Source organism: Armigeres subalbatus, unplaced genomic scaffold, assembly GCF_024139115.2.
Source record: "Armigeres subalbatus isolate Guangzhou_Male unplaced genomic scaffold, GZ_Asu_2 Contig656, whole genome shotgun sequence".
Lineage (NCBI taxonomy): Eukaryota > Metazoa > Arthropoda > Insecta > Diptera > Culicidae > Armigeres > Armigeres subalbatus.
In genome coordinates this window covers 39,364-61,589 of record NW_026943431.1, presented here as the reverse complement: position 1 = coordinate 61,589, position 22,226 = coordinate 39,364, and the positions used below count along the sequence as shown (strand labels likewise).

At 40.3% G+C, this 22,226-nt stretch overlaps 1 protein-coding gene and 1 pseudogene across 1 annotated transcript; one reads left to right on the top strand and one right to left on the bottom strand.

Moving 5' to 3' along the window:
* Positions 1–1,158: 1,158 nt before the first annotated feature.
* LOC134204538 (NADPH:adrenodoxin oxidoreductase, mitochondrial-like) lies at positions 1,159–4,344 on the top strand. The gene is made up of 5 exons (XM_062679352.1): positions 1,159–1,610; positions 1,667–1,823; positions 2,299–2,514; positions 2,582–2,753; positions 3,487–4,344. Exons 1-5 carry the CDS (start codon positions 1,399–1,401, stop codon positions 4,182–4,184), a joined length of 1,455 nt encoding a protein of 484 aa, XP_062535336.1. The 5' UTR covers positions 1,159–1,398; the 3' UTR covers positions 4,185–4,344.
* Positions 4,232–22,005, bottom strand: LOC134204539 (CIMIP2 protein GA14893-like; annotated as a pseudogene).
* Between the last annotated feature and the right edge of the window lie 221 nt (positions 22,006–22,226).

Here is a 22,226-nt window from a genome sequence, read left to right as displayed (position 1 = left end):
GTAAGGCCATTCTCAGTGTCTCGTACTTGACTCGATTCAACTCAACTCGAGCGCCAACGAGTATTGCGGTTTCAAACTAAACTTCTGGTTTTGACTACCCTTTTAAATCTTATATAACATAACCAACCTAACAGATAATTCGGATAACTTTTGAGAAGATGGCCACTTTCTAACTCTAACGGATTTAGAAATATTGAACCTAACAGGTTATTTCTCATACACTAAGCGCCACTATGCGTATGAATTCCAAACTAAACTAGTCTCCATCATAAATGTTATGGCTACCTGAACAACTTTGTAGAAGACAAAATCTTGCTAAGTCTTATAGATCTCGAGATATCCACCTCACTAAATTATTGCATATAAGCTAGCACCACCTAGCAGATGTGTGTCTAGCTAATCTGATAATCACAAAATGCATTACGCACATACTTATATTACAAAAGTTGGAGCGCGTTCTGAAAGATTTGAAAATAAATAATATTTTTTTCCTGATTTTATTTATTTCCGTGTTTGCCTCAATAGCAACCGGATATTCACCACCGGTGCGAAGCATGATTGCACTTCAACAACCGTGATAGAAACAACCGGTGCGAGAACAAGTGCATAAATAAAATATGAACGCATTTCGTTCCTATACTAGACACTCATTTGGATACACATCGGTGGGGATCGTCTAAAGATTTTCCTATCGGAAATAAAACACGTATTCATAACAGTTCAATATTAAGCTGTCCGGCTTTTCTAGAATACTTTTCAAAGTGAAAAAGTACTCGTAAAACAAAATCATTCGGAATACTTTTTGAGGGATACCAATACTTTTACACAAAAAAGGTGCTGGTTGCATCTGACAATTCGTGACAGCGCTTGCTGGTTGCAGATGAAGTTACATTTTTTCCTCTTTACAAGTCCCGTCCCAGGTTGTCACATGAACTGAAACAGTGGTGAATTTTTCTGAAACCATGGTACAATTTACTGAAATTTCATGGTAGTTTTAAAAACAGAGCGTAGTCTACAAAATAGTAGTTTTAACCACGGAATTTTTATCTGTGCTTGTACGGGGTCCAAATCAAGTTGGTTACCCTACCTTATGTTACATGCGTAACGCATAATCATGAAAAAATAACACTTGCATGAAATCCAACATGACAGTTTAGTTTACGGCAGCATAAAAAATGTAAATAAAGGCTTCAGTGATTTTCGTAGCCCTCCTGCCACCAGGGAAGTTTTAGTATCTAGGCCATCTATGCTGAAAAGTTTAATAGATTTAAGAACTAAAAATATTACTTTCTATAAGAAACTTCGAAAGTTTGCAATCGACAATATCTACATTTTTAACTCACCGAAGTCGAATCTACCTCGGAAGCGTGAATGATAGAAAAATCAACCTGATCTAGAATGATAACCAAAGCTGGATTTGCAAAGATATGGCAACTGAGTCGACAGGGAGTGAGATTTGCCAGTACATTAAATGATACTACTCCCAAAAGGATATGCATTGTCGGCGCGGGCCCCGCTGGATTTTACGCGGCTCAATATATTTTGAAGCACTTGGATAATTCCCAAATCGACATTCTAGAGCGACTACCTGTTCCCTTTGGACTTGTAAGGTAAGATTTGAACTGTTTCGTCGAATTGGATTATTAAATAAGATTTTATTTCATAGATTTGGTGTGGCACCAGATCACCCTGAGGTTAAAAATGTGATCAACACATTTACGAAAACTGCGGAGAATCCACGTCTGAGGTTTTTGGGAAACCTAAGTTTGGGAAAAGATTTCACGCTAGACGAACTCAGAGATAGGTATCATGCTGTTTTATTGGTAAGTACAATGGGCAGTAAACTATAGTTGTTTCAATGATTTATGAGATTTTGCTAGCTACTGCACTACTGACAGAGATAATGTGATGCATGCACCAAATCCATGCTATTATCTGTACAGCCATGAAAGTAGAAGCAATTTATAGCAAATCATGGTACATTTTATGTATGGGTTGAGTGACGGTATGAGCAGTACAATTGTAGTGCGCCTTGCCGCGTCGATAGCGTTTAAGTAATCTAATCGCAAAACGATTGCACTCTATCTAATCTATTCATTATTCGTACCTACATTACATATTTGGCTATCAGCCATTCATCGATTGTACTGCGGCGCAACCTCTACCGAAGTTCTGATATTTATTGGCAGAGGATTTGTTATGAAAGATATTATGCTCAAAATAACAAGGATTTTGAATAACTTCGGCTGAAATTTAGATTAATAATTTCAATTAAATACCGAATTCTTGATTTTACAGACATATGGGGCAGACAAAGACAGAAAGCTAAACATTCCAAATGAATCAGTAACAAACGTATTATCAGCTCGGGAATTCGTGGCCTGGTACAACGGTTTACCTGGTTTTGAACATTTAAATCCGGATCTCAGTGGCAACACACTGACGTTACTAGGACAGGGTAATGTGGCAGTCGATGTGGCTCGAATAGTGCTATCCGGGCCGGATTTATTAAAGGTAGAATCCAAAAATATTAAATACGTTTTAATTATTTTGAAAATATAGTTTTTTATTCAATTTACAGAGCACTGACATTACTGAATATGCGCTGGAGACACTTTCACGAAGCAACATAAAGAAAGTGCTCCTTGTGGGTCGCCGAGGGCCTCTGCAGGCGGCCTTTACTATCAAGGAACTACGAGAAATGCTCAAACTGCCAAATTGTACCACAACTTGGCGACCCAATGATTTGCAAGGTTTGTTGTAGGTACATTAGATTTTAAACTGGGGAAACCAATCATATATGTACTACGTCCCGATAAACTCTGAAACTATTCAACTTCTCATGAGCTCATTTTCACGAAACTTTATGTTTTGCTTTTGTTACAGTGTATATCTCCTCTATATATAAATTCAATGGTTTCATCTGTTAGCTGTCAAGCTCGAACTGAAATCGATCTGGAGTGCTGCTATCAACTAAATGATTGACATACTGAAAATGAAACCCGAGCGAATTCGGGCAGGTTCTAATTATTTTCATCAATTTTAATTCTTTAGTCTCTCTTTATTTTATTTTATTTTGCTTTAGGTTTTTTAACAGTACCTATTCAAAAATGTATTTTTCTTTTTTACTTATCTTATTTCCTAATTATCTAATACATGCATCCATATCTCAGACTAGGTGCTCAACTCTATCATCTTTATTTTTGTTAATTTGTATGATACATTTATTATTATAATTATACATTTCAATCACCCCTGGCAGTTAAGATTTTTTTTCCTCTGGTTGCTCTGAACCTCTGGTTCTCTATGTTTCCTTGTCCTAACCGTAGCTTTGCGAATACATTCAATGTTGGGAATTTCTTCACCTTATAGAAGCAAGTGCAAAATGCCACTACTAGAATGTCCACTATTGATCATTCTACTAAGATGAAAGCTAAGACGAAAATTTTGGTTGAATTTTTTTTGATTAGGTGTTTTTTTTTTCAGACCTAGACGAAGCACTGCCCAGTTTACCACGGCCTCGCAAACGAATCACAGAGCTGATGATCAAAAGCCTTACGGAACAAACTGCTAATAAGGATTGCACCGAGGGTAATAAATTCCTACCGCTATTCTTCCGCTCTCCGGTTAAAATCATAGGCACGAATCGTGTGGAGGCAATCGAATACACCGTCAACAAATTGGCCGACAATCAGGCGGTTTCTACAGATGAACGAGAAGTAATTCCAACTGATCTTGTGTGCCGAAGTATCGGTTACAAGTCAGTCAACATGGACGCCAGTTTGAATTTTGACGACCGAAAAGGTTGCGTTCCAAATGTGGCTGGCAGGGTGCTGAAGCGAACGCTCACCGGTAGCGATCAAACGATCGACGATATAGAAGACAAGTATGAGAATGGTTTGTACGCATCTGGCTGGCTCGCAACCGGTCCGACGGGAGTCATTCTTACCACGATGAACAATTCGTTCGGCGTGGCGGATTTGATCTGTAGAGATTTCAAAAATAATGTGATTCGGATAAAGGAAGCCAAACCCGGATTGGATACGAGTGGAAAAAGGGTGGTCAGCTGGATGGGCTGGAAAGCGATCGACGCAGAAGAATGTCGTCGAGGAGCAACAAAAGGAAAGCCCCGGGAAAAAATAGTCAAGGTGGATGAGATGCTCAACATTGCGGACGGAAAGTGAGACACTTGAATAATGTGAGATTGAAAAATCAACGGTTATTGGTTGCGTATGGCGTATTGTTGTAGGTATTGGAAATTTATTTATTATTTAGATATTGGCTATTTTACGCTCAAGCGTATGGGAATCTATAAGGTTTATAAGGTTCTATGCATTCAGGATCACTCAAGGAATATTTATTGTACCAAGTTGAATTTTCTTTCATCCGAAATAGTCATAGCTGAAATAATTTTATTAGATAGTTATTATCAAAGTTAATTTCTTCAGAATCGAGCAGATTTATTCTTCGTAGCATTTCTTCAGGCACCGTTTTGCATTCCTGCTGTCATTGCCGAATGTTGAACCAAACCTGAAAAATGTGTATTATTTATAATCATTTATGTATTTATTTGCCAACATAACTAATGCTATGCATAATCAAATAGGTTTCTGGTAAGCACTTATAAGTTTGTATGCCATGGTTTCCGTACTTATGACCGAAACATTAGGATATTATGAAAATTTTGTTAAATTTCTTGAAACTTTAAATTTCCCAAATCATAAATCGGATTTGCAGTAGGGGGAATGACGGCTTTGGCAGGTTTTGTTCTATTATTGTCAGGGTTTTTTTTATGACTGATTATGCTCAAATTTGGCCTAAACATTCTTTGCATCAAGATTTTTTTTATGTATACTGTTATCCGACTTGTCAATATCCCCAACTCAGCCATCTTGGATTTTTGTATGGAATTTATGATCGTTTATTTAAGTTTTGCACTGAAAATGTATGTTTCCCCCCGCGCTGGTTATTCCCATCTACTGACGAAGTCGGATAACCTGTACATAAAAAATCTTGCTTTGCATATCAAAGTATATTGTTGCCGAATTTCATAAAGTTTGGTCGACAAAAACCCCCCTGCCAATAATAGAACAAAACCTGCCAAAGCCGTCTTTCCCCCTACATACTATCTGTTTCTTAATTCATGTATCGTCAATCATACGGTTTATTTTAGAATATTTTAGAGAAACCAAATTAGGAATTATCAAGGAATGTAAAATAACAACATTGCTAATGACAACAACATTGTCCTGTCTTGTAAATGTTGGGACAAACTCAACTCGCAATAAGCGTTTGTCCCAAACTGCAACAGAATAGGACAATGATCGCCTGCCGCGCATTTTGAGAAGTAGTCGGTTTCCGCTGATGTTTTTGGTTAAATAAGTATCAGTTATCATAATTTAGATATAAACTTAACCATCTGTTGACATGATTTGTGTTTTACTTCTGAAATATGCATGTTATCGCAGTTTGAAAAGTTCACAACAATTACCTCTCCATGTTTGTTGCAAATAAAATTGAACGCAACAATGTCTTTATCCTCTGCAGCTGAGGACAAAGAGTTATCGCTATTCTCTTTTGTCGCTTGTTTTTTGCATTTTTCAGCGACAATTACATTCCTTGGGAATTATATAATAGACACTAAAATACTTATATACCGTGCTGTGCCCTTATTCCGATCAGCGCCTAATTCCGTCCACGCAAGACAAAATCTATATCTAAAAATGAATTTCTGTCTGTCTGAACCTTATAGACTCCGAAACTACTGGACCGATCGGCGTGAAAATTTGTATGCAGATGTTTTTGAGGCCGGGGAAGGTTCTTAAGATGGTTCGAGACCCCTCCTTCCTTTGTAAAGGGGGGCTCCCATACAAATGAAACAGAAATTTCTGCATAACTCATTTTCATTTTTCATTTTGCAGCGTTTGGTGGGGCAATGAGAGCGCAAGTCAATCCAAAGCCGATAATAGAGAGGGTAATGGCAGAAGAGTCCGTGCAGACCACTTGAACGCCATGGGGTAGGATAAGGATGGGGTGAAGTGAGGTTCGGATTTGGAATCGACTCGACACTAATGCAAAATGTAATTGAATGCAAACTAGTCAATGATCAAAGGCTAAAATGATAATTTCAAGATTTCTAGTACAACGTTTTTCTAGTTATTAAAAGCAATGTTTAAAATGCAATGTCTTCTTTTTTGCCTAAGAAGCATCTGATGTGGTTTGAAGGCCACTTAGTCATATAGTACAATTATAAGTTATTTAATGTGTTAGCTTTTTGTGACCACATTGAAAATATAAAAAAAATATTGCGAATTTGTGTTCTATTTTTAACTTTTATTTATGCAGAATGAAAATTAATTGACTTTGTTTGCTCTGAGTGTAGGTTATGCGTTCGTCAAATCACTTTGTTTACCTAAGTCATTGTTTCGTCAATGTTTTTAAGCTGTGTCGACACTACAAACTCAATGTAAGTTGTATAATGTAAAAGTGGAAACTGCTAAAGAACTTAGTTTGTTCCATTATATTTTTTTTGTCAAGGTTGCCTATAGCTTTAAACTGTTCTAACAAGTAGCTTTATCGTTGATTAATTACGGTGATTATCTATTAAGTTCTAATCAAGGTCAGGTATAGGATTCACTTTTCGGTGGCAAGCTAAAGCTTCATCACGCCTATTGCCTATCTGTTTGTAAAAATTATCGAGAATGAAGCCGTTATAAGATTGTTTATATACCATCATTATAATGTGTGGTATTTTTTATTATTGCTCTTCGAAGTGAGGCATAACAAAATAAAACTGGTACCACGTTCATAGTTTTGAAAAAACTTCTACTCAGTGAATCCAGCAGTCGATTCCCTACGAATATCTTGAATACTTTGTTTTTCAATAAATACCTAGCTAGCTAAATGTAAGCGTGGCTACGACTCAGCGTCACAGGGAACGCATCAGAAAAGTATTGCCGAAAAGAAGAGAACTCACATCATTATCACTGATGAAAAGGCCTCTGCCTGACTGCACTACCATTCAAGGCTCCAAGACACGATGTCCGTTGGACGTTGGATCACATGCAAATGCCGTAAATTAGTGCGTCAATGCCAGATACGTAACGCGGCACCAAACAAAAATAGTCAACATGTGATACCACCACGACAGGATATGTCTTTGGTTGCCATCTCAGTGCTAATGGCGTAAGCCGACCCACCGCGGCAAGGTAACATATCCGAGGGAAAGGAGAAATTTCTGCATAACTCAAGAGCTAATTAGCGAATAAATTAATTTTAAACGAAACGAAGTTTGTCGGGTCTACTAGTAATAAATAATGAAGAATACAATGTGAATTTGTATAAAAATAACTGAAACATATTTTTGAACTTTTCTATGGTTATGAATGCATGAAATTAAATGGAAGCGTCATTTTAATCGATTAAGAGTGAAAAATTTCAACAAAATTTGTTGGTCGTCACTACAAACGCCATTTTGATTGTTTTCATTAACCAACTTGCTAAGAACGTCTGTCAAAATATTTAGATTTGCCCTGAATTTGAAACAAAACATAGAATTAAAAAAACACATTAAGGCCGATACAAATATTAAATTTATTTTATGTCACCCCCCCCCCCCCCTTCAACTTTCCAAAAATATTGAGGGGGCGAAAAAAAAATTTTTTTTTGCAGGATTTTTTATTTTTTTTATTTTGAGCATTGTACATAACTGTTTTTATCTTGGTACGAAATATATCCTCTATAGACCATAAATTTGTTACCAAGGCTAATTTAATTTTAACGACTATTTAGACTAATTTTAATTGAGGGGCCCTCCTTAGCCGTGTGGTAAGACGCGCGGCTACAAAGCAAAACCATGCTGAGGGTGGCAGGGTTCGATTCCCGGGTTCCCAGGGTTCGATTTTCGGATTGGAAATTGTCTCGACTTCTCTGGGCATAAAAGTATCATCGTGTTGGCCTCATGATATACGAATGCAAAAAATGGTAACTTGGCTTCGAAACCTTGCAGTTAATAACTGTGGAAGTGCTTAATGAACACTAAGCGGCAAGGCGGCTCTGTACCAGTGTGGGGATGTAATGCCAATAAGAAGAAGAAGAAGAAGAAAACTATTTTAATTGAAAATACGAAAATATTCTATATCCTATCAGGTCCCGAATATTGAGGGAACTCTTGCTAACAGATTCCGTCCTCCCTTGCAATATGTGGCCATTTCCATCAACGTTTTCAGCATCTATTGTTATTGGTGTTTGATGGCTTTTATGAGTAGTACATTCGAATTCTGGTGCGTGGAACAATCGGTTTCTCTCCCAGCCTCTCTGACTCGTGCTTCCATGTCGATCTTAATTTCGCCGTCTGATGATATCAGACTGCCAGGATATTGAAATCCTTCGAACGTCCGGCTACTGCAATATGGGGCTGTTCCCGTTGACACTCAGCCACCTCGTCATGCGCGTCATGCTGACGTTGATAGTGAGACCCGCCGCAATGAAGCATACGGTTAGCTCGTTGTACTAACATAGCGTTTCGTGATCATTAGCCAATTCAAATCAGAGTCGTCCAGATGTTACACGAAAATAAGCTGCCAAAGCAGCTCAAGGTCACTAAGATCTTATCGCTTACGCTCAGAATTAACAGGGAAGATGAAATCCTTGCCTCACATCAGCGACTATCCGAATGGGGCTAGACAAAGCTCCGATTGGAAAATCTGAAAATCCATTGCACCCCCGGGGCCGGGTGCCACACAGATTTTCGTGACTCAGACAACTTTCGGCTGTCTCAAAATTGTTTGAGATTATTATTTGTGGAGTTGTTCTTGATGCAACGAAAAATTACATATCGATTGATCAACACGGTTTCATGCCTGGGAGATCAGTTACAACGAACTTGCTGAGCTTCACGTCGAAGTGCATAACGAATATGGAAGAGAAAGCTCAAGTTGATGTTATTTACACCGACCTAAAGGCAGCTTTCGACAAAATTGACCATGGAATACTATTGCATAAGCTAGCGTGTTTTGGATTTTCCACACACCTCTTGTCTTGGCTGGAATCGTACCTAACGGATCGTGAGCTTCGTGTGAAGGTTGATGGTTGTGAATCTGCTGTATTTTTGAATAAGTCTGGTGTCCCGCAAGGAAGCAATCTCGGGCCGTTGCTATTCATACTATATTTCAACGATGCCGCTTTAGTTCTGGATGAAGGTTTCAAGGTAGTCTACGCAGACCGTAATGCTGGGTAGACACAGCCCGGTGGTATCCCTATCTCACACAATAGGTTTGTTTTGCAGCCAACATTGCGCGACCGTATCCCACTGACAGTTCTGTATCCTAATGAGAATCAAATGTGATGTTTGTAAACAAAACACATACTATCATGAATTTTACACTGAGATGTTGGCTGCAAAAACATGGCGTCGTGCCACTCACCTGGGTAGACACCTTTACGTGGTGTGTTACGGGGTAAGATCTACCATGGTTACATTGCCAGCTACAGTCAAATCCTAACCCAACGATTACCTTCCTCATTATCCAACTCCGTGGTACTTATGAGGGTGTCGCTAAGTCGGTGGCCTCTCGTTAAGTAAGTACTACATCAACACTTCCTTCCTCTCCTTAGTTACGATGAAGATGGGCGAGGCCAGGAGTAGTAATCCTCATGCTTTTGTTATTTTTGTTTGAGACTGGAATAAAAAACCATTCCCCTTCTTGATTTCTGATATCATTCCAGATAAGGATCTCAAAAGTAAAACATGAGTATCACTAGTGTCCAATCTACGAATTACACCGTAACAATGCTAATGCTAATGCTAAAGGTTTCAAGGTAGTCTACGCACCATTTTGCCAGTACTGTTTGATTATCATATTAATGGTAATGTTCTTTCAAGAGTTACCAATGTTATGGACCTTGGTGTTCAGTTGGACTCGAAATTAGCATTTGATCTGCATCGATCAGCAATAATATCGAAAGTCGCAAAAGATTTTACAGATCCATACTGCTGGAAGTCTTTATACTGTGCACTTGTACGTCCAATTTTGGAAAATGTTTCTGTTGTATGGCACCCACATCAAGTTACGTGGAGTCTGAGAATCGAACACGTACGCAAGAGATTCATACGTTTGGCACCTAAAAGCATGCCTTGGAAAGCCCTGATAATCTTCCGCCATATCCCGTTAGAGGCCTTTGCTGGGATTGGATACGCTGGAGCAGCACACCAAATGTGTTGTCGCATGTTGCGATAAAAGCATTCTTCGTCGCCCACTTCTCTTCTACGCTTACCACCTTCCATCAACTACCCGAACTCCAAGTTCTTCAACGAACGATCTCTTCACAGCTGGATCTTCTAGTCGGTCTGTTTTGATTCGTCGCCCGTACCTCTCTTCTGCCGCTGAATCCGAGCAATGCGTTGTCGGATCTCGCCAATAATAGCCTCTTCTCCGATATTTCACGACGCATGATTGGAGCAAGGACAAATCTGTGGATGCCAGAGAAAGACGCGACTCGTCAATCACTCACCGAACCAACTGATCAGCTGAAACGTTGACTCGACCACTTAGAACAACTTCTTGAAGCTTTGACGACTTATCCTAATTCAGATACAGGAAAAGGTTGACAATTCTCCGACGGCAGCAGGCAGGATTCCCCCGCACACGATCAAGTCAGAGCCATTCTGTCACGCTTTGCATCATTGAATTTGAAGAACCCTAATTGACCACAGAGTTCTGCGCAATGCGAATGGATATAGTATATCTCTGTTGCTGTTGCCCATCGAAATTGACGAAATCATGGACCGCTCTAGTAGCCCACCACCATAGAGCAATCGAACGATTTCAACCCAGATGATGATACTGCCTTATCAACACAACAGTGCTCTACCGTGTAGAGTAAACTGAATGACCTGGCCGTGTGACTGAATGACACTCATCAACGTCAACAAGACCAAATCGTTGGATGTGACTTTAACTGTGCGGTTGCCAGGCAAACAGTGGAGAAGGTCGAAAATCAAAACCAGCCAACAACGCGCGGCGGACCAAGATCAACATTGAACATGGAGATCCAATCGGTTCAGGCAATGCACCAATCCCCGAATACGCATTGGTGTGTATTAGCAGAGATCACATATATTTTGTTAAATAAAAATAAAATAAATTATGTACAATAAATTTGCATTAAACTAATTAAAACCTAAAAATACACCAACCAAACCCATTGTACCCCTTATTCACCCGCAAAATGCAACGCAAAAATTATACCATCACCTGCGAAGCTGAGATCATCACACTGGGGCGGCTACAAAGGGTTCCGAACAGAATGGAATGATGGAATGGGAAATCGTGAACCTATATAAGTCTTTAGAGACCAAAAATCGCTCTCTAGTATTTCAAATCGGCCCAGAGGAGCGAGGACAACGGCAGCGACCCGTCACCGAGTAAAAAAAAGGTGACCACGCGTTTCGGAAAAAAGCAAGCTTTTAGCTAGTGAACGGTGATCGATTAGTTAATCGGCCAAGTGAGGGTAATGCAATACCCGGCCGTTCGAGTGCTGATAGTAAGGCCTTAAGGACAATCCATGGCCCGTATCCAGTGACAATCTTCCGTCGTGAGTGTGCCTAAAGTCGGTAATAATAGCCAGTTGTATACCTGGCCAAAGAGTGTGTGTCAGGTCATGAAGACACGAAGCAGGCCAACAGAAAACCGCGTGTGCAGTTCCGATCACCACGTTCAATAGCCCACTCGATCTCTTTTGAAGACGCTCTATTAGTGAAGTTAGTGCACATGGTACCGCTCCCTGGGCCCTCGAAGTGAAACGCTAGGCCTATCGCTATATTGGCCGAGTTGCCGTCATCTGGATTTCGTTGCTGTGATACACCGTTAGTGCCCCTCCCCGGCATTGTCTGATTTCGGAAAAGCCTCATCAGGACCCGCTCCGCCCCAGTGCACCGTACCATAAAAGTCGACCACCGAGCATCAAAACGGCCGCAACGACAGTGTTAAGCCTAAGAAACACGTGATTAAGTGAGCAAGTCTCCTAAACTAAACTCCATTTATAAGACCATATCAAAAGTTTTCTTAAATAAAGTGTTAGATTGTATGATTCTTTAAATTCAAGTAGTTTTGCTAAATTATTTTTGTATTCAAATTCCCTATTTCAAAATTACATCTAGTTCGCCGAAAACCAAGGTAAGTGGTAAGTCAGTCCACCTAATTATTTAGGATTTATCCAGAGATCGCCCAACAGAAACGACCCTGTACAGTGCGCGTTGCGAGCCTTTGTCTGGCACTTAAAACTCCTATAGAGCAGTGGTGCTCCCTAGCAGTCAGGAGTTGCTAAGACTAGAAGATTCCCAATCCACCCACGATGAGGAAAATTACTATCAAACCCTAACAGAGAAATAAACGAAGTCGATAAGAATCAGACTTGGGCCGAAGTCAAGGACGAAGATCTTTTACGTTGGCCCTAAAGGTACTCAGAACACACACACTTAAATTTTTCCACCGATCTCGGCTGTGCAAATCTCGGTTTAAGTTCGTTTGCTGGAATATCGGCTGAATGAACGTATGTTTACGGTGGCTCCTTTGAGTGCCGCAGTAAACAAACTAATTTTTCAGCTGAGATATCAGCAGAAAGTCACTAACCGAGCGCTCGGCTGTGCGGATCTCGGCAAAAGAATCAAAATATGCCGAGCTGAACTGAGTGTGCAAGAGTGAGTGTGTGAGAATTGGATCCCACTTAATGAATGGCATACGTATATGGATGGGTGCTGAGAAGGAAACCAACCCCGGTGTCGTAAATCCAATGTAATTTTGATTAGCTATTTTTATAAAGAAATAGAGATTTATTTAGATTATTTTAGAACTTGTTTGGAAGAATGTTTTATTTTTCATAAAACTCCCAATAATCAAGGTTGTTTTAGTGTATCGTACTTTTACTTGAAGTAAGGTAAACGAAAATTTGCAACCAGACACCTGAGAAGACATCTCACATCGTGTGGGGGTTGGGAAGCGTCTAGACAGCAACCGCCGTGTTTGAGCCGAAATGACCTCCGTACGACTATACAAAAATCCCCGTAGTCCATCCGCAAACAAGTAGTTGGGCATGCTGATATGATGCTTCACCGATTCTACTTCACACTTCACATGTATTCCGTATAGTCTTAGAAGTCTGCAATTCCGAACCTTTGCAAGAACTTCATAAAATAGTCATGTTCAGACAACACGTCTGTGATTTCAAAAGTACATCTGAACATTGCACCCATTTATTCAACAAGTTTGAGATTCAAACTTGACTTAAAAAAAAAGTTTATAATTCTGGCAGTACTAAATATTTTGTTGTTATTGTTTCAACGATTAAGAGTCCATCAGCAAAACAGCACTTTTTCTAACAGAAAAAAAACTAAATATTCTACAGAAATAAGTTCCAGTATTTTTTAAAATTATAAGTTTATGCTATATTCACTACTGGATAAATATGTTACAAATATTCATATTCTTTGCTTTATCTAAACATTCTTTGCTATCATTTTCCATTAAAATTTTAAATTTTTCCATGGAATAATTGCATTTGGACTTTGTTTGTTTCCTTGATATTTTTTTATTCCCCCCCTCATACCTTCCGAGAGCTGTCGGACATAAAATAAATTTAATATTTGTATCGGCCTAATAAAGTAAAAAAAAAAAGGAAACAAAGCAGCATAACAAGATATTACAGGTAACATTATAGTGTATCACTCAATCGTTGTCTGTATTTCACTGATATAAAATGCTGAAAAGTGAAAAATATTTTGACCGGAATAAGGGTACATTTAAATCAACTTGTTGAGAATATATAATCTATGAGTAAGAAAAGGTACATCGTACATGAACGAAGCCATATGAATGATGGACCTTACAAATTCTATCCTGTAAGCAGTCAAATCGAAAGGAACTCCGTTTACGACTTTACGCAAAACGGTTATGGGAACGTTTTTCAACTCAGGCCGGAAACGCAGTTTTTTTTCAGTTGATGGTGAATGACGAATTGTCAAGCGATTGCTGGACAATGTTAGAAAATGGTTTCCGAAGAACACGGACAGTTTCAAACAGCACAACCCATTTTATTGTGGCGTTCATGTTCTTAAAGCTTTATCCGGATATTTCTTGGCGAGTTTCAAGTCCACTATCAAAATACTCCTGTCTTTGAGCTACAAATAAGATTATGTTTTACCGAAATCCGTGAATACTTTGTAGAAGTAGGGTTTTCCGGTGTTTCAAAGAATACTGAACATATATTCAATTTGAACGAAACCGCGATTGAAGAATTCCAAACAAACAGAGACATTGTTTTGGAAGATTCAGATCAAAATTAAAGACCTAGTATCTAAGCTCAAGTCAAAATTACGTTAAGGAGGTTAAGGTTAACTCATGTTGAACTGGAATGATAAATGTAACAATAAAAAAAACAGCCACTAAAAAAAGCAAATATCATTCATTGAATTTTAAATTTGGAAGAAAATGATATTTTAAGTTCAATCAAAGGTAATTGCCTATTTCCGGGGATTAAACCACCCGACTTGGACGTTAATTTACAATGTTATGAAAACTCATATGTGAATTATGTACGTTATGTGGAAGATATTGATTTGAAAAATGTATTGGAGGTAACCACTTTCCCTTCGATGGGACTCGAACCCATGACCCTACAGTACGCTAGACTGGTGCTTTAACCAACTAAGCTACGAAGGACCTCCGTCGGCCTTCGCAACCCTAGCGGCTACTGAACGAGCTCGAGATTCCCAAATTGGACGCATAGTCAAATCACTCGCAATCCATTTATCAAGCCAATACTTCCACATGTGTATTGTACACGTCCACATTAGAGGAGCGTGAGTATTTAGAATGTCTGGCGGCTATACACATTCTTCATCAGCAACGGTACTGGTCAAGTGAGGTTGTGTAAGCTATTTGCCAGTCGGTCGTCAAGCTCAGACCCGACCGCATTGCGTAGGCAAGAGCACGCAACTCAAGTTCAGTTCAATCAAAGGTAATTGCCTATTTCCGGGGATTAAACCACCCGACTTGGACGTTAATAGCCGCCAGACATTCTAAATACTCACGCTCCTCTAATGTGGACGTGTACAATACACATGTGGAAGTATTGGCTTGATAAATGGATTGCGAGTGATTTGACTATGCGTCCAATTTGGGAATCTCGAGCTCGTTCAGTAGCCGCTAGGTTGCGAAGGCCGACGGAGGTCCTTCGTAGCTTAGTTGGTTAAAGCACCAGTCTAGCGTACTGTAGGGTCATGGGTTCGAGTCCCATCGAAGGGAAAGTGGTTACCTCCAATACATTTTTCAAATCAATATCTTCCACATAACGTACATATTCACATATGAGTTTTCATAACAGTGATATTTTAAGTTTTTTATTTGTAATAATAATGAATGAAAAGATGAATTTGTGAGAAAAATTAAGTCTGATATTAACATCTCCAAGAAATCAAATGTTTTTCGGGTGATTGGAATTAGAAACACGAATGAACGGAATTAGGAACAATGCCATTTCAGATGATTGGAATTAGGACTCATTGCTCAAGTTTGTTATCACTATTGGAACTGAAGTTTATGAATGCATCCCACCATATTTTATTTTCAATTGTCTATAGAAAATGACACTATGTAGCTAAATTGCAGCTTCAAAATACTTAACGGCTATTTTTTAGAGTTTTTAGACATAGTTCATTGTCTTAAGTGAACGGAATAAGGGCACAGCACGGTATTTTCTAACAAATTTCAATTATATTTTCTAATGTAAAACTAACAGTGGAATACCATAGTTGAGAAAAATGTTATCAAATAAACTTTTTTCTCAACGAACTAGGGAGAATGACGGCTTTGGCAGGTTTTATTCTATTATTGGCAGGGGGTTTTTTATGACTGATTATGCTCAAATTTGGCCTAAACATTCTTTGCATATCAAAGAATATTGTGGCCAAATTTAATAAAATTCGGTCGACAAAAACCCCCCTGCCAATAATAGAACAAAACCTGCCAAAGCCGTCTTTTCCCCTATCTTCTAAGTAACCGATTTTACTTACTGTCAGAAACCACTACACTAGAAAACGAACCAGCATATAGTAGGTAGGTGATCCGTTGCAATCGAAAACTTACCTAAACATCGCTCCAGGCACATGACCCTTGTAGCTCGGAACCAGCCCAATATTTTTCATGTATATCTCATTAATAGTGGCGCTGGGTTGGCAAGTTCCACTTCCAGCCGGTGAAATCGGAACCCATTCGGTGTGCCGCCGATGTTGATAACTGTTGGTAAAATCACACAACGTCTTTTTCGTTAGTGACACGTTCGCTTCGCCAAACCTTGGCCACAGGAACGGTTTATGGCCGGTGTAACCTGAAAAAAATTTGAATATAATTTAGCTAGAAATATTTTACAAAATCGATAACACACGTGTAGCGTAAGACATGGCACAGCTGGTTTTAGAATTCTCCAACAGTGGACCTCGGCATTCAACCTAATTTTGCAGTAATATCGGAATGACACTCATTTGAGTTTCGGTCTTAATATCGATTAAACAATTCTAGAAACTAAAGACATAACGGAAACATGGCTTGACAGTATCGGAATGTTGAAAGATTTCAATCGTATTGAGGCAATCGAAAGAACTGAAAACAGCTGCATGGTTACCAATGGTTTTAATTTTCGCATTTATTTTTATTCTAAATAGTAAGTGTACTCTGTGCCGAAATAAATAAAAAGTAGGTAGACTCATTATACGGTTACACGTGCTTTGTACAACTGTTATCCCTGTTCTTTTCTAACATGCACAAGGTGAGGTTCTCTCTATTCTAACTGTTTGATAACTGTGTTACATATTAGAAAGACGCTTTACCTAATTTGAAATGCTTCTCATCGTTAGCATTATCCATGAAATGTGGTGGCGTGTGGCGAGAGTAAGGTAGCGCAAGGTAATTGTGGCAGGTTTTCAAACGGAACTTCTTTACATACACCCACTGCTTCTGGTCGTGTGGCCTCCAATGGAAAATGGTAGTCGCTTTTGTGAAACTGCAAAACAAGAGTTACGATTTTATGAAGGAAAAAAAAAACAACAGAACCCAACAAACCTTCATTCTATCGCCCAAACTGTATTCGGAGATTGTGGAAATGGGTTTGCGCCGTTCCGGTGTCTCAATTTCTTCATCTGTGTTCGATTCAGTGACACTCTCGTTCGAATTCATTCAATCCTTCGCTCGTAACCACAGCATAACGCCGTCCGTATTTTCCCTGAGTCCGTGGTATGTATCCTTCATATCCGGGCATCAACGGTTTGTGGTAGATGGTATCTCGGGAGTCGGCATCTTCGTGGCGGGGCACAATCACACCGGTGGGGTCTATCTCTTTGATGGTCGGTCGATTTATCTGCAAACATTGGAGGTAATAAACTGTCTGCCATGGTAAACTCTGTTTTAATTTTTAGTTACCTGATACTCATCGGTGGAGCGATCAGCTAAAATAAGTTTCTCAGCGTGTGCAACCGTTGGGTCAATCAATAGTTTATGTGATAATGATGAGTACGTATTCCCAATTCTATACATGTATTGGGGACAATATCCGGTATAGCTGTAAGAGGGTAGAGCAAAAATTGTAATATTTTAACACAATCAGACGAAAAGTTGGTCATTAGGCCGCCACGAATTTTGAATTTTGTGTTCCCTCCCAGTGTTTCATCAAGCGCGAGTCATATTGCATTGAACTCATGACCTAGAGAATCGTTCATAAATCGATCTAAGCCGTTGATGCGATGTGAACAGAATGAGCGTGAATGTTGCGAAATGTAAAGGCAACGTCAACGACCTTGGCGACGAATAAAGGATAACAATCGGAAGCTTGGAACACGGAACTGCAAGTCGCTAGGCTTCGCAGGTTGCGACAGGATAATCTACGATGAATTACATCCCCACAACTTCGACGTCGTAGCGCTGCAGGAAATCTGCTGGACAGGACAGAAAGTGTGGAAAAGCTGGCATCGAGCGGCTACGCTTCTACCAAAACTACTAACAGCTGGGAACCGGCTTCATAGTGTTGGTCAAGATGTACCAATGCGTGATTGTGTGGCAGCCAACCAACGCAAGGTTGTGCAAGTTGAGGATAAGAGGCCGTTTTTTTAACTATAGCATCATCAACGTGCACTGCCCACACGAAGGGAGACCAGACGACCAGAAAGAAGCGCTCTATGCACAGCTGGAGCAGACAATCGTCATCGGCGATATGAACGCTTAGGTAGGAAGGGTGGAAATGTATAGATTGGTCATCGGATCGGATAGTCTGCATACCGCATTGAACGACAACGGCTAACGATGCATAAACTTTGCAGTCTCCCGCGGAATGGTAGCCCGAAGCACTTTCTTCCACCGCATCCACTTCCATCCACATGGCCCCATGGAAATCACCTAATCAAGAAACCGAAAACCACATCGCCCACGTTCTGATCGACGGTAAATTCTTCACCGACAACACGAACGTACGCGGCTAAACATTGGGCGGCTACAAGACGGTAGACTAGCCCAACACTAGACGCATAAGATGATTGGAGAGATATTCGATGCACAATTGGAAGCATCGATATCGCTGCACTAGGCACGCAATGAAAATAAATACTATCTATTCTCATTGCTAGGCACGGTGCTCCCGGATCAAAGAAACGAATGAAAGAGAAGAATGCACATCGCACGAGGGCAAACGAGGCACGATATACACGGGTAAGGAACAGACAAAATTCGATTTTCCGGAGAAAAAAGCGCCAGCATTAAGATCGAGACCATGAAGAGACGAGCAACTGTACCGCGCCAATAACACACGAAAGTTCTATGAGAAGTTGAATCATTCACGTAAGGGCCACGTACCACAGCCCGATATCCTTACACATATATCGGGCTGTGGTACTAAGGATATAAACGGGAGCCTTCTTACGAACGAGCGTGAGGTGATCCAAAGTTGGCGGCGGCAGCACTACGAAGAGCATCTGAATTGCGATGTGGCAGACAACGGTTGCGATGTGCTAAAGAACCTGGGAGCACGTCTTTCGGCTTCGGATCTCCAGGAAATCCAGGAAGAGTTTGGTCGGCTAAAAAACAACAAAGTCCCTGAAGTTAACCAACAACCAGGAGAGCTGTTTAAACACGGTGGTGAGATACTAGGGCAGGATTTATGGGTGAACGCTCTACCACAGAGCAGGTGTTCGCCATACGTCAGGTATTGCAGGAATGCCGCTAATACAACGTGCCCACACATCATCTATTTATCGACTTCAAAGTCGCATATGATACAATCGATCGGGACCAGCTATGGCAGCTAATGCACGAAAACGGATTTCCGGATAAACTGATACGGTTGATCAAGGCGACGATGGATCGGGTGATGTGCGTAGTTCGAGTTTCAACACGAAACACGTATGGGGTTACGGCAAGGTGATGGTCTTACGTGTATGCTATTCAACATCGCTTTGGAGGAATAATACGAAGGGCAGGGATTGACACGACGGGTACGAATTTCACGAAGGCCGTCCAGTTATTTGGTTTCGCCGACGACATTGATTTGATATCATGGCACGTAACTTTGAGAGGATGGAGGAAGCCTACATCAGACTGAAAAGCGAAGCCAAACGGATTGGACTAGTCATCAACACGTCGAAGACGAAGTACATGATAGGAAGAGGCTCAAGAGAGGTCAATGTAAGCCACCCACCACGAGTTTCTATCGGTGGTGACGAAATCGAGGTGGTTGAAAAATTCGTTCACTTGGGCTCACTAATGACCGCCGATAACGATACCAGCAGAGAAATTCGGAGACGCATTGTGGCTGGAAATCGTACGAACTTTGGACTCCTCAAGACGCTCCGATCGAATAGAGTTCTCCGCCGTACCAAACTGACTATCTACAAAACGCTTATAAGACCGGTAGTTCTCTACGGCCATTAGACCTGGACGATGCTCGTGGAGGACCAACGCGCACTGGGAGTTTTCGAAAAGAAAGTGTTGCGTACCATCTATGGTGGGGTACAGATGGCGGACGGTACGTGGAGGAGGCGAATGAACCACGAGTTGCATCAGCTGTTGGGAGAACCATCCATCGTTCACACCGCGAAAATCGGAAGACTGCGGTGGGCCGGGCACGTAGCCAGAATGTCGGACAGTAATCCGGTGAACATGGTTTTCGACAACGTTCAACAGGAACAAGAGGCGAGGTGCACAGCGGGCAAGGTGGATCGATCAGGTGGAGGACGACTTGCGGACCTCCGCAGACTGCGTGGTTGGCGAAGTGCAGCCATGGACCGAACTGAATGGGGAAGACTTTTTATGTGCAGCACAGGCCACTTCGGCCTTAGTCTGTGTAATAAATATTAATAAATTCGTTCTTCTTCCTTCTTCTTTGTTACTTTTTTCTTCTTCCTTCTTCCTCCTTTCTTTCTTCATTCTTCTTTTTTCTTTGTTCTTCCTTCTTCCTCTTCCTTCTTCCTCTTCCTTCTTTCTTTTTTCTTCTTTTCAACACCCTTCTTCTTTCTACTTTCTTCTTCTTTTTTCCTTCTACTTTCTCTCTTCTTCTTTCTTCACTCTTCTTTTATCCTTTTTTCTTTTTCTTTCTTGTTGCTTCTTTCTTTCTGTTGCTTTTTCTTTCTTCTTGTTTCTTCCTTTTTTCTTCTTCCTCAACTATTCCTTCTTTCTTTCTCCTTCCCTCAGCCTTCTTCCTTCTACCTTCTTCCTTTTTCCTTCTGCCTTCTTCCTTTTCGTTATTCCTTCCTCCTTTCTTTTTTTTCTTCTTCTTTATTTCTTCCTTCTTTCTTTTTTCTTCTTACTTTTATCTTTTTCTTTTTTTCCGTCTTCCTTCTTTTTTCTTCATTCTTTCTGTTTTCTTCCTTCTTCCTTCCTTCTTCATTCTTCCTTGTTCCCTCTTCTTTCTTCTTCCTTCTACCTTCTATCTTATTTCTTCTCCTTTCTTCTTTCTTCCGTTTTCTTCCTTCTTTCTCCCGTCTTCCTTCTTTCTTCTTCCTTCTCCCTTCCTCCTTCTTCCATTTTCCTTCTTCCTTTTTCCATTTTACTTCTTCCTTTTTCCTTATTTCTTCTTCCCTCTTCCTTCTTTTTTCTTCTTTCTTCCATTTTCTTCCTCCTTACTCCCATATTCCTTCTTTCTTTTTCTTTCTTCCTTCTTCCTTTTTTTTTCTTCTTCTGTTCAAGTTCTTCCTCATTTCGCACTACTCACTTCTCACTCCCCTTTTTTATTCGGCCTAATGAGCGTTCGGCCTAATGACCATTCGGCCTAATGACCCAGCATCCTGATTTTGTCTTTTACGGCTCTACATTCCTACTGGAACTGGGCCTCCTCTTCAATTTGGTATTTTATTAGCATTTCCACAGTTAATAATTGAAAGCTTTCTGCTTTTCTGTGCTTGCAATTGTATGAATTAGCACCTTGTGTGGCAAGCACAATAGATACAACCAGGCAGTCGGGAATGTTTCCTAACGGATCAAGAACCGAATTCGCCATAGGCAATTGTACACTTTTGATTGCAAGGCCAATTATGTAGACCCTATAACAATATAATTCGTTTTACATCGTCTCACGAGTGAGCGAATGAGTACATTCTTATGTCTCCAGGTTCTTATAGCCGAATTTTGAATGAATCTGTGATAAAAATCGAATTTCGGGCGAAAAACTACTTTTTCCTGCTAGTGGTATTAATAAGTTTGTTTTTGGATCCGCAATCTGACACCACATCACGTGGTTTAATTCCGTCACGTTACATACCACCTAATAAACACATCAATGTATGACTTTTATGCGCCACTGCTGCTGGTTTGGGGAAGAAAAGCTCGCGTGATTGTGGTTCAGTAGAACGAACGTTAACATGCTCACCTATCGCCAAGAATATTTACTGCCCCGTAAAACATCCTCCACCCCGAGATTGCGAGAGGTGTTTATACCTTAAACTTGGTGTACAACAGTGGAAATGCACATCGACACGGCGCAAACCTATTGACTGCAGGCATGCTTGTTTCAAAATAAGGGAAGGTTGATAGGTGGGTTCGTGTGAAAATGTTTCTGTATCCCTAAACGAAAAGCTGAGTCAAAGTCACTGCATTGCACAGAAAAAAGATTGACACTGAATAAGCAATGAGATTTGGAGTTCAATATTGTTTAGTACTGTAATCAATAGAAATAATGCTAGATTTGCCATTGAA